This window comes from Terrapene carolina, unplaced genomic scaffold (genome assembly GCF_002925995.2).
Source record: "Terrapene carolina triunguis isolate 2854851 unplaced genomic scaffold, T_m_triunguis-2.0 Scaffold234, whole genome shotgun sequence".
In the NCBI taxonomy this organism is placed as follows: domain Eukaryota; kingdom Metazoa; phylum Chordata; order Testudines; family Emydidae; genus Terrapene; species Terrapene triunguis.
In genome coordinates, this window is record NW_020664585.1 from 13,099,826 (window position 1) to 13,118,990 (window position 19,165).

Genomic DNA, 19,165 nt, shown 5'->3' on the forward strand with positions numbered 1-19,165 from the left:
CATCCCCTGTCATCCAGTCCCAGCATCTGGAACCCAGAGTGTGGTTTTGCATCCCTGACCATCTTGGCTAATAGCTATTGATGGACCTATCCTCCATGAAGTTATCTAATTCTTTTTTGAATCCAGTTATAGTTTTGGCCTTCACAACATCCCCTGGCAATGAGTTCCACAGGTTGACCATGCATTGTGTGAAGAAGTACTTCCTTATGTTTGTTTTAAACCTGCTGCAAATTAATTTCATTAGGTGACCCCTGGTTCTTGTGTTATGTGAAGAGTGTGGATTTGATCCTTTCCCCATGAAACAAATATAGCATCATTGCTCTTCTTTTCCCTTTGCCAAGTGCTTCTTCATTGGTGAAGGTACATGTGCTTTGCAAATAGTAAGTCCATGGAAGCCAACTAGGATTGCTTGCGTGCTCTGCAATTTAGGTCAATAATGACTATTGGGAATGGGCTGCTGTCCGCAGTTACCCTGTTTAATCTATAAGGTCATTGTAATTAGACTGTTTATTTGAATTCCACCAATGGCTACAAGCTGCTTTAGGCGCAACTGGCATCTTGCTCATCAGCTGGAAAAAAAAATTGCAAACTTGTTTATACTGATGCCTTGCCTTTGCATAGTGTTTCATCTTCAAGGATCCCAAAGAAAGTTGGGTGTTCCTTTTTTAAACAAACATAGGCAAAATGCAGCCACCTCTGGGATGTAACACCCCATCTATTTAACAGCATATGGAACTACTACCCAACAGTACAGGGTCGGAAGTTAAGAACAGTGTGCATCCAATTGAAATGCCAGGGGAAATTTCGAGCCTGCACAGTGTAGAGTGATAAGTACAAACATTTAGAAACTGTTGTACAGCACAATAGTCAGATGTTTTTGACCTGTACGTGTTAATTAGCTTCAGGTTAGTGGTAGCGGCTGTATGTCCTCTTCTTTCCTTAGTTTAAGCTGAAAGTAACTTGTGATGCAGGGACTAAGACACTGATCCTACAAGCTGCTCTGCCAGTCCAGAGACCCACTGAGCAGCTTGCAGGATCGTGGCCTAAATGAACAACCCCTAGAACTCAAGGCTCCTATTGAAAGACAGACTGGAATGGGGTCTGAATGGAGAGAAGAGAGCCTGTTTCCTGGATGTTTAACTAGTAGCTTTGCTGGAGCTATGCTGGACTTAAAACTTATTGTCGTTTTTTAAGTATTTTGTTTTTGTCTTGCAGGCTGACTGAAAGATTAAAGCTGTCTCTTAGTATTTATTAATCTCTCTGTCTGTGTGGCTTTTGGGTCATGTTTAAACAAACCGTGCCAATCCAGGGTGGCTTCTGCATTTGTTGTTAACATTATGAGACGGTATTAAAATAATAGTAATAATAATCTTACTGGAGGCTTTTTATTTAAATGAGATGATGACTGGACACTGTGGAACTTGAAGGATTAAAAGCTAAATTCACATTTGCCTTGGAGCTAACTTCAGAGTCTCATGAATGATGAATTCAGGACTCCTGCTAATGTGCTCCAGCCCATTCATATGGGATAGCAAATGACATTTAAGGGACAGTTTCATGAGTGCCAAATTAATGTGTTTGTACTCTGGAGTTTTTTGCTGAATATAATTGGAACTTTTAATAATGGAGCACTTTAAAAATAGCCAAACCTTAGTTGATTTACTATGGCATTAAAATGGTTGAACTAGACTAACTACGAGCTGTGATCGGTAGCAATGAAATGGGGGTGCAGTTGGGGAGACAAGAGGTGAGGAGTGTCCTAAAAATTTAGGAGTCCATGGTTTCAAGCAGGGTCCTGAGCTATGTGCACAAGGCTTTGCTTGTATGCACAATTGCAAAGTGTTGTACACACAGATGGCTGCTTCTGCCCGTTTTGAAAATTTGACTTGTAGGGTGGGATTTTTTTGCAGCAACCTGGATGAGTTAGGAGCACAAGTCCCACTGAAAGCCAATGGGATTTGCGCTTCTACATCAGTAGGCAAATTGCACCCATGGTAGCTAACTTTTTTCAGTGTAGCTGACCTGAGCTCTAGAGCAATGGTTCTCAACCTCTGTGGACCCAGTTGTAAATCTTGATGGCCTGTTGTGACTTAGTAAATAGCTTTAGCACAAAAAACATCTGGCTTACTAAATATTTCTTACCCCTGATGCATAATATACACCATCCTGGCAGCTCCTGCGGTTCCACAGGGCTGGCTGGGCTCGGCTCAGCTCCCTGCACCAGGCATTGCAACCTGGTGTATGGGGTTGCAGCGCCACTCACTCAGATTTGGCCCAGCCATGCCCCTTCCCTTTTCCCCCCCCGGGTCTTCCACACAACCCTTTGACACGTTCTAGTGACCCAATTTTGGGTCACGACCCATGGGCTGAGAAACCCTGCTCTAGAGGGTAAACCACTGAGCTATGCGTCCGTGACTCAGAACCGCGCACGTGTATACAGAGACACCCCGACCCCCCCATTTGAACGTTAAGCTTCCAGCAGCGGTTTATAGAACATGCACCTACTTTTATCGCCACTCGGACGTGCACACCATGGCAGCACAAAAGTGGAGCACTCTATGCAATTAGGTTAGGCTGCTAATTAAACTCATTTGCTTGCTATCATGACTTGCTTTCTTTGCATCCAAAACTGACTATAATAAGGAGATTGGTAGTCACTTCTAGAAGGTGACGTTTAATTTTAGTTGCCCTTCAACCTCTTTGTTTTGGGAGCTTTAATGTCCAATGGGCTACTGGTTGCTGCTTTGATCCCTGGGTTACTCAAAGGTGGTTACGTTAGGCTTTTTCCTTCCCTAAAATTACTTTACTTTTGGTAGCTGTGAGGAGCAGCTACCAGGTACGAATAAATTGAAGGACATGTGTAGTCTTGCTTCTGACTCTTCAAATCTAGGCGACAATTATGAATAACAGTGGCTAATAAAACCTAAGTGAGCTGTGTGCACCAAAGGGAAAACCTCCTCACATGAACGCCATATGTTGAAAAAACTCCACTGATCCTTATCAAAACCTATTTTTAGAGAAATTTTTACCAGCAGATCCCGTCTCCAAATCACATAGGAGACGTCTTTTAGGGATGTATTCAAGCAATGCAGTGCTCGTACCTCAGTACCAGCAAACAGAAGTTTCAGATTAGTAGTTTTGCTCTTAAGAGTATTCCGGCTGCTTTAGCTTTTTTAAAACCTCTCTACCTCCTACCACCGTCTCCCAAGCTTCTCTGCTTGGTTTGGCATCCAGCCTTCAATGAACTTCCAGAATGAGTTTGCTAACAAGGAAATGAGGCATGGAATGTTCATATCTGTTGCCTCAGCAACGTCTGACCGGGCCCCTGTCCTATATCATGCTGGTTTGCCTGTTCCCTGCGAGGCTGTTTGATTTGGTGTTCTCTTATTGACCGGGTACAGTCACCTGTCATTTGTGTGCAGGCCCTTCACTGCCCTTCTTGATGTAGAATTTCTTCTTTTAAAGCTCGTCCCCCTGTTAAACATTTCTGAAAGTTCATGTTTCTTCCAGGGCGTTTCACTGAAGTGCAAAAACCCAAACAAACTTCTGCTCTATAGCCTGAATTTCCTGTTGTACGGAGCTGTTGTTTGACTGCTCTTTAATTGTGGCATCTCTTTTTCCCATCCATTCATGGAGTATTTCGGCAGGTAATTCCTGTTAATGCTAACGTGAGCTACACATGCAAATCCCCTTATCACTGGGAGAATAGGCTCTTAAACCTACTGATCCATTCTGCCCTCTAATTAAAAATGTTAGGCGATATTTTAATTCTCCATTGCATCCAAAGCAACTCTAATTCTCTACCATAAAGCAAAAGACGTATGTGTGTTCTTCAGTGTGAAATGTGTTGGTTTTGGTTTCCCCCTCATCTTCAGTCCTATCCCTTGGATATGTGGCCTGCTACGACTGCACTGCTTCCAGTGAACAGGAATTTGATTTCACTGTACGATGTGTCTTTCCTTTTGACAGCTCTGTGGACTTTGTCTTCAGTTGTAGCTCATCAGGTGCCATGTATCGAAGTGAGAGAGTACAGTACAGCTTTACATTGCGTGGTAGGTTAGCAGAGCAGTGGAAAGTGTCACACAAGTGATTGGTCTCAACTCAGGAGTAACTGGATGAAATTTTATGGCCTTTGTTTTGCAGAATGTCAGACTAGGTGATCTAATGGTCTCTTTTGGTCTCCAGCTCTGGGCATCTATTGGTAGAGAGGCAGGTAGTTGGAGGAGCCATCTTTGTGAAGAGAATTTCTCACCAGAGCAACGTGTATTTTTTTTTTTTTTAGATAGACCATGTTGTGTGAGAGCATGCGGGTTGAAAGGGGCGTGTAATAACTACTATAGGTTGAATTCTAACGAGTTAGGAAAGCTGCAAGAAGGACGCCCCTGAGTTCTTGGGCACCCCTTTGCAAAAGGGGGTGAGGCATTTCTCACCCGGGATTGAGAGCGGGGCCCCCACTGTCGGCCTTCCGTGGCTCCCACTGACAAAATTGCGGTGGAAGAGCATTGACTTTAATGGCCTTTGGATCAGGCCTGTATTGAGGACAGACCCAGCTGATACTCGTGGGTAAGATGAGATGTTACTCTTCCCTCCCCTCCCCCAATCCCAAATATCCTGTCCATAAAGTTGTCATGTCTAATTCAGTATGTCTGTGCTAGGGTCATCTGATACAGGCCTCTTGTGTTTGCTCTAGCTCACCTTGCAGCCTCACGGCAGGTAAAGCACTCCTTCCCCGTCCACAGAGTGCTGACCAGGGTGCTTCTAGGTGCTTTCAGCTTTTTCCAGCACTCTGTGAGCTTGGAGCCATGCGGGCCTCTGACTGACCTGCTGTAAATATTTGCTCTGTTCTACTGACCTGTCTAGCAGTCCCTGAGGCATTCAGCTGAGTGCCTTATTGCTTGTCGAGCCCACAAAAATAAACGCATGGATATGGTTGCTACTTAGGTATGGCAAAGCAAGGCTTGTGAAACAGTAGCATGGCCTTGCAGAGAACGCAGGCTAACGACAGGCTCAGGTTGGGGGGTGCCCAATCCCCATTGCATGTTTTAATACTTTGCCAGCTATGCTATGGTTAGGGCCCTACCAAATTCAGGGCCATGAAAAACACGTCACGGACCATGAAATCTGGCCTTTTGTGTGCTTTTACCCTACACTATACAGATTTCACAGAGGAGACCAAAGTTTCTCAAATTGGGGGTCGTGACCCAAAAGGGAGTTGCAGGGGGGGGGGTTACAAGGGTATTTTAGGGGGGGTCGCAGTATTGCCACCCTTACTTCTCTGCTGACTTCAGAGCTGGGCAGCCGGAGAGCGGCGGCTGTTGTCCAGGTGCCCAGTTCTGAAGACAGCACTCCACCAGCAGCAGCGCAGAAATAAGGGAGGCAATACATACCATGCCACCCTTACTTCTGCGCTGCTGCCTTCGGAGCTGGGAGGCCGGAGAGTGGCAGCTGCTGACTGAGTGCCCAGCTCTGCAGGCAGCAGCACAGATGTAAGGGGGGCAATACCGTACCATGCCATCCTTACTTCTACACTGCTGCTGGCAGTGGCTCTGCCTTCAGAGCTGGACTCCCGGCCAGCAGCTGCTGCTCTCCAGCTGCCCAGCTCTGAAGGCAGCGCCGCCACCAGCAGCAGCGCAGAAGTAAGGGTAGCAGTACCGCAACCCCACCTACAATAACCTTGTGCCTACCCCACAACTCCTTTTTGGTCAGGACCCCTACAATTACAACACCATGAAATTTCAGATTAAAATAGCGGAAATCATGAGATTTATTATTTTAAAAATCCTGTGACTGTGAAATTGACCAAAATGGACCGTGAATTTGGTAGGGCCCTAGCTATGGTGAAGATGAGCTAATGCTCCCTCTTTTTATAGGGACACTGGCACAAGTTCCTTGCTCAGGATGAGGATTTAACAGCAGAGAAATGTTAAATTGGATCATGCTCTACTTTGCTTGAATGGCCCATGCACTGGACATGTCTGCTGTGCTGTATCTTCTCCCTCCCTCTGCTTATGGGATACTGCCCTGGAGATCAGCCACTGGCTAACCTCAGCACATGACTGCCCTTCAGAAACCTTTCTGGTGGAATAGGGACAGTCCCAGTTTCCCTGATCTGTTAGCCCAGTAGGGCAAGAAAATCTTGCTAGACAGCTAGCGTGGGGACTAAACCAACTAGCCAGAGGGTAAATAGGGAAGTTACAACTGGGAAAACTACCAACGAAGGGGTATCAAGCATAGCTGCTGGGAGGTGGGAAGTTGCCCGGACTTAGGCCGTGTATTGTTTCTGCCTCTGGCTAGTGGGGTTCTGGAGACCCTTGCTGTAAGGGAAAAGGAGCTCTCTCTTCTCTCCTTCCAGCGACTCCTAAGAGAAGAGTGGAGCCAGCAGTGCAGCAAAAAGGGCCTTTGCCACTCTACCCCTCCAGAGCCTGCTGGCTGCTGCGTGGCGGGATGGGGGTGAGAGGTAAACGAGAGCTAGGAAAACTCTGTTTTTCTTTTCTCTCATGTTTTTTTGGGGTTTTTTTGCAGTGAGGAAAGCATTTTTTTTCCTTCCCAGCACTCCCCATATTGCAACACGTTCCCAACTGAGAGCGGCCGCGTGAAACTGACGTGACCCTTTTGTTTCGTTGCTGCCCACAGGGTTCTGAGTAGCAGCATCTGTGCAACGGACCTCAGTCTTGTATCAGTTTTATTCTGCTGCTGCTTCGTAGCTTTGCAGAGCGGCAGCAGATGCACTGGAGCAGCCTATCTGCCAGTTCAAGGCAACGGCCATGATTGGTTTACATACTTCCCATGTTTGGGAGGTTATATCATCACAAGCTTAAGAACTTGGCACTTAACTTTTGTTTAAGTGAAAGCTTTTAGTGATGATGGTCCCTGTTCCAAAAGTTCTGTAGTAGATTATTGGGGTCAGTGTTGCCTGTTCAGAAGACCTGATGCTGTGGTTGTAGACATGTTAATCATGACTTCTAATCAGCTAAGGTGTTGGGAGGAAGGGTGGTCCAGTGATTAGGACACTAACCTGGCCCTTGGGAGACCTGGGTTGAACTCTCAGCTCCACCACAGACGTTCTGTGTGATCCTGGGCAAGTCACCTAGTTTCTTTGGGTCTCTGTTCCCTCATCTGCTAAACTGAGGTAATAGCACAGGATGTTGTGTTCATTAAAGATTGTGAGGTGATCAGATACTGTGGTGATGGGAGCCATATCAAAGTACCATGGATGGATGGATAGATACCATGAGGAACAGTCTATTCAAGAGAACTGGCATGGAGGAGAATGTAGCCAGTGTTGCTGGACATACTAGACCTGTCTTTTCGCTGGTATAAATCAACATGGCTCCATTGAAATAAACGGAGTATTACCCTAATGTACACCAGGTGCGGATCTCCCCCTTCATGCTCCTGAGAGTATGTGATGTTAAAGATGAGACCATGCTTTTCATGTAAGATGCTGTCAGGATTAGTTGGACTAAAATTTCAAGATGCCTTTGTAACAATTGGTATATTCCATTCACCAAGACTCCACGTCAAGAGCAGGTGTCTTGTAAATTCCAATAGAGTGCTGGCTTATGAGAACAGAACCCAGTGGGGGAAGAGAAGCTCTGCATATCTGTACGTTGGCGTTACATGTATGAAGCAATGAGGAGCTGGTTGACTGAGTGACATTTTAGGTATGCTAGCTGTGAGTCTCCCTGTGAAGATTTGGGAGTTGGGATGGGAGTTTGTTTTCTATTCTAAATGCAGTTCAGTCAGCCCACATTTCATGCTGTTTTAAAGTAAAATATTTAATTTCCTGTGTTGGGCTAAAACTGCTTGTGCCCTGCTCTGTGTTTTCTTAAGGATTCCTCCAGTTTAGCTGAGAAGGTAGAATAGTGTTTTGATGCTCTTGCCAATATGGTTTAAGGCCTTACCAGAGAACAGCTGGAGCAACATGAAAATGGAGCCCCCAATAATTACTGGGGCATTTATGAGAGAGATGATTGTATTCAAGTGAAATGTATTTCTTTGAACCTTATTTGTTCTTGAATGTTAGCATCCACCCAGGAAGGCGTCACACAGTATTGCTATTGAGATTTGTTCTGTGTTCAGTGGGCCAGATCCCGCCTTTGGTAGGTGTGTCTTACAGATGTGCTTGTAAAGGTGTGGGGAAAGATGATTCATAAAATAGCTGGGGTTAATTTTGGATCAACCTCATTAGATATGGGATTCCGTTTAGCTTCTTGATCCTTTCAGTATTTCTTTGTTTTAAAATCAAAAGGTCCCAGAAAGCCTGCCTCCCAGGAGAATGCAGTTAGCTGCATCACATTTAAAGAACTTGATTAATTTAAAAAAAAAACTTTTGTTGATGAGAGCTATTTATATTCAGTCTCCTCCCTGTTGATACATACTGTTACAGGGCCAGATCCTCCGCTGGTGTAAATTGTTGCATCTTCACCATAGTCAATGGAGCTGCCACTGAAGTCAGTGATGTTATGCTGATTTATAGTAGCTGAGGATCTGGCGCACGGTTCTTTGCATCATTTCAGATATGGAGGAGAATGCAGTTTAGTCACCAATACTTTAAGGGATGCTCTTCAAGAACCAATTTAAAAACAAGCCCCATGTAGTTACTTTCTCACTGAGTAGCTTGAGGGAGCGTTGGACGTGCTCGATCCAGAGTTATCCTTGTTCATCTCTGTGGAGAAGCTGCCTTCTGCTTTGCTTAGTGATGGCTGGTGTTACAATCGTTCTGTCTGTTTCTCCTTCCAGCTATGCGGACGCTTAGCGAGGATACCATCAGGCTCTTTCTCCAGCAGATAGCAGGTGCCATGAAAATGCTACACAGCAAAGGTATCATCCACCGGGATTTGAAACCACAGAATATCCTCCTTTCTTATGCTGGAGGCAAGAAGTCAAATCCTAACAACATTCGTATAAAGATTGGTAAGAACCTTTCCTTATATCCTGCTTTCGGAAACACTTGCATGGGAACGACCAACATGGCTTTGGAAATGGCTAACTAGCCAATCCAGACTGCTGCAACTGGATAAGAAACAAATGAACTGATCATGGGGGAATTAGGATTAGTTTTTCACTATTGCAGTGGAATGTCTTGAAAGCTGTCCAGATCAGATCCTCAGCTGGTGTGCATCAGTGTAGAGCTGTTGACGTCAGTGGAGTTGTGCTAGCTCACACCAACTGAATGTCTGTCGTGTCCGTCCCCGTCCCGTCCCCCCCCATATCCATTTGTTTTGTTTCTTACCCTTGTTCCAAAAGAAGCGGATGCTGATCAGCACTGTGCTCCGCTGGATAACCATTGTGGTTAAGTCTTAGGGTACGTCTACACTACCCGCCGGATCGGCGGGTAGCGATCGATCTATCGGGGATTGATTTATCGCGTGTAGTGTAGACGCGATAAATTGATCCCCGCTCGCTCTCCCGTCGACTGCTGAACTCCAGCTCGGCGAGAGGCAGAAGCAAAGTCGACAGGGGGGCGGCGGCCGTCGATCCCACACCGCGAGGACGCGAAGTAAGTGATTCTAAGTCGATCTAAGATGCGTTGACTTCAGCTACGCTATTCTTGCAGCTGAAGTTGCATATCTTAGATCGATTTCCCCCTCCGCCCTCCAGTGTAGATCAGGCCTTAAATTCTAGTGCATCAGCTGCCTCCACCCAAGCTCCCCAGGATGTTTAAATGAAATCATGGGTAGTCATGTGGATTATATATAGTTTGACTTCCTGGCCTAAGGATGGGTATTCAGATATGGAGGCTTTCATCTCTCAGGCTCTGTCTAGATTAGGAGAATAGCTAGCTCATTTTTAAACATGACCTAACCTGTTTTAACTAGCAAGTCTTTTGTTTTTATACATGACCTATTTTGCTACTCTAGTGATGACCTGGATCGTTAGTTCCAATCCATCCCTGGTAGTTAGTGAGTGACAGAGTTCTTATGCTCTGGCTGTTCTGTGACATATGCAAAATGAATTGGGTGGACTCAGTCCAGTTACAAGTTGAGAGGTGTCTTTCTCAGAAAAAACAGTCATTCAGTTTCCTCCCTGGGCAACAGTTGTCTAGGCAGTGAGCTTGATTTGTCCTGGCCTTTTAAAACAGAGGTGGGGCATGCTGGCAGAGTGGGGTGGGAGAGGTAGGGAATTTTGGTGTCCCAAGACTGCGATCCCTACATACTTCGTGAACGCTGAGCTCTGATTTAAAAAACAGCACATGTGATGGCTGCCATCTTGGCTGACACCAGGAATTGAATCAGAAACCTCCAGAGCTAAAAATGTCAGTTTACAGCTTGAGCTAAAGAACCAGGTTGGATGTGATGGACCCACATCCTCTGTGGATCAAGCACAGAGGGGGACATGTAACATACGCTGATTGACGGGTTATACGAACACACGCCAGAAACCCAGTTATTGAACCCAAGGTCTCTCTTAAAGGAGAGCTGTGTAGTCACATCTTGATTCATGGACATTTGTTGGACTATACTGCAAGTTGACCAAGTTGACTCTGACACCAATTAAATTACACCATGCTCTGTTTCAACTCTGTCTTGTGGAGAAAGCGTGAGTGGCTTTTGGCTGACAAATGAAGTCTGATGGAGAATGAGGTCTGCTGGAGGTCTGTGTGAAACTTTGCAGCCGCTCAGCTGTAGCTGAAGCGTTCTCCAGAATTCAAGCATGGATGGAAAGTAGACGTGTCTAATGACCCACAGGCACATAAAAAGGGAGGGCCATCTAAACAGCAGTCCTAGCTAGTGTGTGCTGCATTAGTCTTAGTTCGTGGTAACCTTCACGCACACTGCTGTTTAACCACCCCTTTTCCTTAAGAAGGACAGTGTGTGGTCCAGGAATGGGACTAGTCAGACATAATATCATTCTAATGACAGATGGCGATATAAACAGCCATGTCAAATATTGCTTGAAATATCTGGTAACCTTAAGGGAACCTCTAAGCATCATATGATCAGATGCTGAGTAACCTGCAGCTGTCAATCCTTTTAGCGTTGATAGACCCTGGCTTTTCTAGGGTGAGCTAATGGCTCAGCTTTTTGTTTTATATATACATGCTCAGTGGAAAGCCAGTGCTCTAGCAATGTCTTGGTATCACAAATGATACATAAATAGTGTCATGCAGCTTCAAATGAGCATGTTCCAAAGATACAGATGGTGCTGGGTGTTTGTTACATTGTGGTGCAACCCTGCCTCCTGCCCTATGTCATGGAGTGTAACTACCACTTCCCCAAATCTGAAGTAGCAGCAAGAAATGAGGGAAAAGCTATCGAGCTATGCTGGGCCTTCACTGCATTCATAAATCTCAGACTAGATTAGGGTGACCAGATGTCCCGATTTTTGGGTCTTTTTCTTATATAGGCTCCTATTACCCCCCACCCGATTTTTCACACTTGCTGTCTGGTCACCCTAGACTAGATGCTCAGCTAATGTAAAGAGGCATAGCTCCATTGCAGTCAATAGAGGCTTCCCAGTTTCCACCGGCTGAGAATCTGGCCACTGGATTCCACCTGGAAAGAACAAACACTGAACAATAGACACAGGAAAAATAGTGACTGCAGGCACCTTTACGTGAATTGGGATTCATTCCTTTTCATATAGAATGCTTTTTATAGCTGCATTTTCTCAACCCTTTCTGTTGTATGGAACATGTAATAATAGTGAGAGAAACTTGGGTTAGCTCGGGGATAGAACACAAGTTCTGTATTCAAAATGGGGGACGTCCCTTGTATCGAGGGGCCACAGAGAAACAGGAGGGCCCACGCTGGGGATTGAGGCAACCGAAGAAAGGTTGGGCTTCTCTAGAACTAGTGAACGAACTTCTTTTCTTTGTATTTGTAGCTGATTTTGGATTTGCCCGATACCTGCAAAGCAACATGATGGCAGCAACGCTGTGCGGCTCCCCTATGTACATGGTAAGTGCACTCTGCTTATGTATTGTATAGGCTGGTCTTCCTGACATGTGGAATCTGCAATGGTTATTTAGTTTATACCATTCAAAGCTCTGTGCAACCATTAAGCCTAATTCTTCCTTTCCTCCTAGACCTCCTCCCAAGACCTGAATTTTGTGTTCTTAAAGCTGTTGTTGTAAGTGAAACCCTAGTGGGGTTTCTGATTCTCTGAGTGGCAAGATGGCAAACATCTATGCTGCTGTGCTGACATCTGCCTTTCAGGCAACCGTTGGTAAATAATAATAGACTATTGATTGACCCCACTCAGAAATTGCCTCTTCCAGATAGGAAGCAGGGCCCTTCAGCTAAGGCATTGGGACCTAAAATCCAGTGTTATCCCTTGACTGCAGGCTGAGTAGCAAAGATGCAAACTAGGAATAGGAATGACGTTGCAGCCATAAAGCCTTTTCCGAGGTGCTGCCTTGATAAAGGGCCTCTTGGACAAAGTGTCCTCTCTTCCATTGCTCTCTGTTCCCAGTGTTGAGAGACAGTGGCCCTCTGTTTGTAATTCAGCCAGCCCGTGGTGTACCTGCTCTATATCTTGATTGGGCTATATGGATACATTTTTTTCTGGTGTGATATGTGAACATAGAATCATAGAAATGCAGGGCTGGAAGGGTCCTTGAGAGTCATCAAGTTCAGCCCTCGGTACTGTGGCAGGACCAAGTAACCCTAGACCATCCCTGACAGGTGTTCATCCAACCTGCTTTTAAAAACCTCTGATGATGGGGATTCCCCAACCTTGGTAGCCTATTCCAGTGGTTAGCTACTCTTACAGTTAGAAAGCTTTTCCTCATGTCTAACCTAAATCTCCCTTGCTGCAGATTAAGCCCTTTATTTCTTGTCCTACCTTCAGTGGACTTTGAGAACAATTGATCACAGTCCTCTTTATAACAGCCCTTAACGTAGTGGAAGACTCTTAACAAGTCCCCACTCAGTCATCTTTTCTCAAGATTAAACATGCCCAGTTTTTTAACCTTTTCTCAGAGGTCAAGTTTTTTAAACCTTTTATATTTATGTTGCTCTCCTCTGGAGATCTTTCCTAAAGTGTTGTGCCCAGAACTGGACACGGTTTTTCAGCAGTGAATAGAGCAGGACAGTTACCTCCTGCGTCTTACATATGACATTCTTGTTAATACATCCCAGAATTATATTAATCTTTTTCGCAGCTGCATCACATTGTTGACTCGTATTCAATTTGTGATCCTCTATAACCCCCAGATCCTTTTCAGCAGCACTACCATTTAGCCAGTTATTCTCCATTTTGTAGTTGTGCATTTGATTTTTAATTCCTAAGTGAAGTACATTGCACTTGTCTTTATTGAGTTTCATCTTGTTAAATTCAGACCAATTCTCCAGTTTGTCAAGCTCATTTTAAATTCTAATCCTGTCCTCCAAAATGCTTGCAATCATCACAGCAGCTTGATCCCATCTGCAGATTTTATAACCACACTCTCCACTCCATTATCCAAGTCATTAATGAAAATACTGAATAATACCGGACCTGCGATTGATCTCTGTGATCACTAGATATGTCCCCCAAGTTTGATAACTAGTCTTTGAGTACATTTTTCAACCAGTTGTGCACCCACCATATAGTAATTTCATCTAGACCACATTTTCCTAGTTTGCAAATGAGAATGTCATGGGGGACTGTGTATATCACTAGGCCAGTAACCCTGTCAAAGTAGGAATTAGGTTCGCTTGGCATAATTTGTTCTTGACAAATCCATGCTGGTTATTCTATATAACACTATTATCTTCCAGGTGCTTACAAACTGATTGTTTAATCATTTGTTTGAGTATCTTTCCAGGTATCGAAGTTAGGTTGACTGGTCTATAATTCCATGTGTCCTCTTTGTTCCCCCTTTTTAAAGAAAGGTACTATGTTTGCCCTGCCCCAGTCTTCTGGGACCTCACCCATCCTCCATGAGTTCCCAAAGATAATTGCTAATGGTTCTGAGATTGCTTCAGCTAGGTCCTTAAGTACCCTAGGATGAATTTCATCAGGCCCTGCCAACTTGAATATATCAAACTTGTCTAAATATTCTTTAACCTGTTCTTTCCCTTTTGGGGCTTGGATTCCTTCCCCCTTGTTAATATTAATCGTGCTGAGTAACTGATACCATTAACCTTTTTAGAGACGACTGTAGCAAAATAGGCATTAAACACCTCAGGATTCTTTGTCATCGGTTATTAGCTCTGCTTCCCCCCCCAAGTAGAGGACCTACACTTTCCTTTATCTTTCTCTGGCTCCTGATGTATTTGAAGAACCTTTTTTTATTGCTTTTTATGTCCCTTGCTAGGTGTAATTCATTTTGCGCCTTAGTCTATCTGATTTTGTTCCTACATGCTTGTGCTATTTGTTTGTTTCTTCTTAGCAATTTGTCCATGTTTTCACTTTTTTGTAGGATTCCTTTTTTATGTTTCAGGTCATTAAAGATCTCCTGATGGAGCCATATTGCCTCTTACTATTCTTTCTATCTTTCCTTCGTGTCAGGATAGTCTTCAGTTGTGCCTTTAATATTGTCTCCTTGAGAAACTGCCAGCTCTCCTGAACTTCTTTTTCTTTTAGATGTTCTTCCCACAGGATATTTCCTACCAGTTTTCTGGTTTGTCAAAGTTTGCTTTGTCCTTTATTCTGCCGATCTCACTCCTTCCTTTCCTTAGAATCGTGAAATCTATCATTTCATAATCACTTTCACCCAAATTGCCTTCCACCTGCATACTTGTTATCAATTCCTCCCTGTTAGTCAGAATCAAGTCTAAAATGGCTGTTTCTCTGGTTACTTCCTCCACTTTCCAGAACGAAAAGTTGTGGACAATACATTCCAAGAACTTATTGGAAATTTTGTGTTTTGCCGTATTACTTTCCCAACAGATGACTAGGTAGTTAAGTCTCCCATTACTACCAGATCTTGTGTTTTGGATATTTGTTATTCTAGAAATGCCTCATCCGTCTTCTTCTCCTGATTTGGTAGTTCATCGTAGATCAATACCGTGACGGCACCCCTGTTGTCTTTACCAAGAGACTCTCAAATGGTCTGCCTCTCGCCACTTTCTGGGCCTCAGAACAAGTGTATATATTCTTGATGTATAATGAAACACCTCCCTTTTTGTATCCTGCCTGCCCTTTCTGATCAAATATCTCCCTCTATACAAATATTCCAGTCGTGAAACTTATCCCACCAAGTCCTGTGATGCCAGTTAAGTCATAATTGGACTTATGTACTAATACTTCCAGTTCTTCCTGTTTATTCCCTATACATTTGTGTAGAGACATCTCCTCGCTGTCAGTAAGAGTTGTGCCTCATTAGTAGAGGGATAAAGCGGGACTGATGGAAGAATTGTAGCCTACAAATCTTGATTAGAAACCTCTCCTGCATCAGGCTGAGCTTCAGAGCAGGCTACTGAGATAGGTGACACCTGCTTTCAAACAAAGGAGACCTTTCTAATATGTGTTTACAACATTGGCCAGAGGAGGTTGTACGATAGCAGAGAGGCTTGTGACTAGTCAAGAATGTAGGGCTATGTTAGGAAGCTGGCATGATGCCTGCACCTCACTGCTTTCCAAATCACCCTCGCTGTTGTCACAAGCACTAAAATTAAACTCCAAACTAGAGAGATTTCGGGTTATAAATATCTGGGTATCTGCTCTCGTGACCCATCTCTCAAACAGAGAGGTGAATTTTCAGCTTTCCATATGTGACCTGAACAATATACCCCTACAGTCATTAAACCTGCTGCTAAATATATTTCACAGCCTAACCTAATTCTAAAACAATGGCTGTAAATGGAGTCCGCCCGGCTTCTCTTGCGATCCACATCTACTTCGTGCCTTGGTCAAGCCAGTTGCCAGAAGGATATTTGCTTAGACTGAAACCAGACATGCTAAAAAAAAACACCCCACACACAACCCATAGCGATGAAATGTAAAGTGGTAATTGCTTGTTCGTGTGCATGGAGTCAACTGGTATAAAATAACTTCAGTGTATCACTCACACCAGGGTAGCAAAATTAAAAATGACCAAACCAGGCCTTCAATCTGGTCCGTGTGATTGCTCTGCAAGATGGGTGTGTTCGATTAATTGAAAAGTCAATGCTCTCCCATTAATTCAGACTGGGGTTTTCAAAGGTGAGATGGAGAATTAGACCTGGTCTGCACTCCAAAGGTAGGTTGGCTTAACTAAGTTGCTCAGGGCTGTGCGATGTAGTGAAGTCAACCTAAGCCCCGGTGGTGACACCGCTAGGTCGAGGGAAGAATTCTTCTGCTGACCTAGTTACTGCCTCTGGGAGAGGTGGATTTATTACAGGGATAAAAAAAACCCTTTCGTCACTGTAGTGTCTATGGTGCAGCTGGGCCGCTGCTGTGTTTTTTATCATAGACGTTGCCTGAGATGGCCAACTCTCATTGAATTTCAATGTGGTTTAAGTGCCTACTTTCCTTAAGCTCCTTTTAAAACCCCCAGCCTGAGCCTTCGTCCTGGCACAGGACTCGGCTGCATTACACAGTGGCCTTTAGCTCCACTGTGTTTAAAACTGCATCTGTCGGTGCAAACCAAAGCGAGCCTGACTTCCTCTCGCTTTATTGTTGAAGCCAGTTGTTTGTTGACATGCTGTATATAAGGGTGATGTAACCTCTTTCCTCTTGAGAAACTTTCCTGAACTGTCTATTTTTAGTGACGCTTTTTCTTTTACGTTCTCTTTAAAGTAGATCAGATATCTGGCTCACTTTTAAAGTGAGAGGGACTATTTTTTTTGTAAGTACTCTGGGAATTCCTTTTGGGTTTAAAAAGTTCCATGTTCTTGATTTAAAGGTGATTTTTTGGGGGAGGTGGGTGGGTGTGTTAAGTTCTGAGTAAAATGTGTTCTGATTTCTGGGAGGCATTCAGGGGTTTACTCTGCTGCTGTTGTGGGTCCCTGTGTGTGTATGGTGAGCGACAGATAGCAGGGGTGGCCTCTGCATTCCCTATCCGCGTGTCCTCATGCATGCACATAGCCAGCCCTACTTTCTTGCCTTGCCACAGTAGGAGGAATGCTATGTCAGTGTGAGAGTGCAGCAAAGGGGGGCTGTGTGTCTGACCCCTCACGAAATCTGGGTCCTCACCCAGAATGGTTCTGAGCATCCACATCTGCCATTGACAACCGTTTCCTTGACTCTGTTTGGTGCTGAGGCAGGGTTAACCAGCTCCTGTCCGTGCATTGTTCAGAGTGGGGTGTTTTTGTTTTGTCCCCTCTCCTCCCAATGCCACCCTCAGCCCAAATGGAACAAATCTTTTCTTGGCCTTTGCTTGTGGCACAGCTAGGAAACTGATCCCCTTTCAGTCCTGTCTCCTGTGAGCGTTAGAGGAAGTCTCTTTTATAAATATAGGTTTTAAGCTAGCCTGTCCTTCTCCCACCTTCACCTCCACACAGATCCAGAGGCACATTGCATTCTGAGCTATTGATCATTCTGAATCTATGCTATCTTTAGCTTCTGGAGCAAACCTGCAGTGAGGAGTGGGGTGCATTTTGTGGAAGGTTCCAGACCACAGAGATTGTGGGGAAGCAAGGTGGGGACTGACCTCTTTTTGGATAAACACATGGGCCTACTTTTGAACTCAAGTCCCATCCACTGACATGACTACTGCCACATGTCACAGCTGCCTGCTTGGATTAGCCTCTTAAGAAATCCATGGAGCGGGAAGGGCTGAGTTACCTGTACCAACTGGATCCTTTGTTTGTCGTGGCTGTAACTGGTAACGTTGGGACTTGAACTGGAGTGTGTGTGCGTGTGCAGTTGCTTTGTTTTAGAAGAGATGCCTGTGCTGCTCCAAAGGGACTCCTTTGTTTGCAAGTTGATTCAATAGAGATTGTAATGCCTGAGAAGGGGATGCACTGTTTTTTGCTTACAATGCCTCAGGCAGAAGTAAAGCGGGCAGTGCCTAAAGTAAAACCATGCCTCAAGTAACCAGATTAGCGTTATGAAACCGCCTCCTTGCTAATATGAACGCAGCACTTTAAAGCAGGGGAAAAAATCTTTAATCCCTTTTCTTTGGTGGAATCTTGGCCTGGTGCTTTTTTTTAAAAATTAGGGGCTTCTGTTTCTCTGGTAGCTGCCAAGAAAAGAGCCGAGCCTTTTTAAACAAAACTCTGTGTTCTCTCTCCACGCAGGCCCCAGAAGTCATTATGTCCCAACACTATGACGCTAAAGCTGACCTTTGGAGCATAGGAACCATCATTTACCAGTGTCTGACAGGAAAGGCTCCCTTCCAGGTGAGTGGCTCTATGGCTATTAATGCTTGATGAGTTTCTTGCTGTTTTTCATCCGTTTTACCCACGCCAGGGGTCACCTACAATACTGAGCCCGAGGAACCCAGTCTCCAGGGAAGTCAGCCTGTCTGTCTGTCCATCCCACTGAGCAAGATAAGCTCCTTAATTCTCAAGTCAATGGGATGCTCCCATCTTTTTCAGTGCTGCAAATACCGGTGGAGGCCGATGCTTCTTCTCCAGAGTCTGCCTCAGGGCAGCGGTGGAAATATATCCCCATGTGCGTGTGTTCTTGTGAAAGACCATCTTTTCAGAAGGTTGTCTTGGACCCTGAAAGCAATGATATCCCCAGCAGCTTGCTTTAAAATCAGTTTCCCTTTATGACTGTTCACAGGGAATAATATGTTTTCTGTTGGGCTTGAGGGTGTAGGGACAATAAGGAAGGGAAATATTATGGCTGATTGGCATGACTCTGGTTTGAAACGGTGCATTGTAGCTGAAATAGCCTGGCTTCTGGAGTAGAGTAGGAAAGTCTTATTGGAGAAGTCTTCTGTGTAAATATTGGGTTTTTTTCAAGGCCAGAAAAGGGACCATTATGATCTAGTCTGACCGTCTGCATCTAACACAGGCCTTAGAATTCCACCCAACGTGCCCATAACTTCTGGTTAAACTAAAGCCTATCTTTAAGAAAGACACCCACGCTTGATTTAAAGGTGTCAAGCGATGAAGAATCTAGCACATCCCTAGGTGAATTGTTCCACTAGTTAATTACCCACACTGTTCACCTTGTTTCCATTCTGAATGTATCTAGCTTCAGCTTCCAGTTTTCTCCTCCCAAGCACCAGTTGCTCACATATGGTTATATACCCCTTTCCATGGCATTCATACAGCCTTAAAACCTTTCCCTAGCACGATCACCGCCTTTCTAGCCAGGGGAGCACTGACAAGGGACTTCCTTTTGGAGCCTATGCATTTGA

At 44.6% G+C, this 19,165-nt stretch overlaps 1 protein-coding gene across 2 annotated transcripts in view; it reads left to right on the top strand.

Annotated features, from left to right (window-relative positions):
• The window catches only part of ULK1 (unc-51 like autophagy activating kinase 1), a 102,039-nt gene that overhangs the window by 23,780 nt on the left and 59,094 nt on the right, over positions 1-19,165 (top strand). For both annotated transcript variants that reach the window (XM_024218294.3, XM_024218295.3), the window contains exons 6-8: positions 8,743-8,916; positions 11,830-11,903; positions 18,093-18,194. In XM_024218294.3, coding sequence (XP_024074062.2) covers positions 8,743-8,916; positions 11,830-11,903; positions 18,093-18,194 — 350 coding nt within the window. The remainder of the gene's footprint in view (positions 1-8,742; positions 8,917-11,829; positions 11,904-18,092; positions 18,195-19,165) is intronic.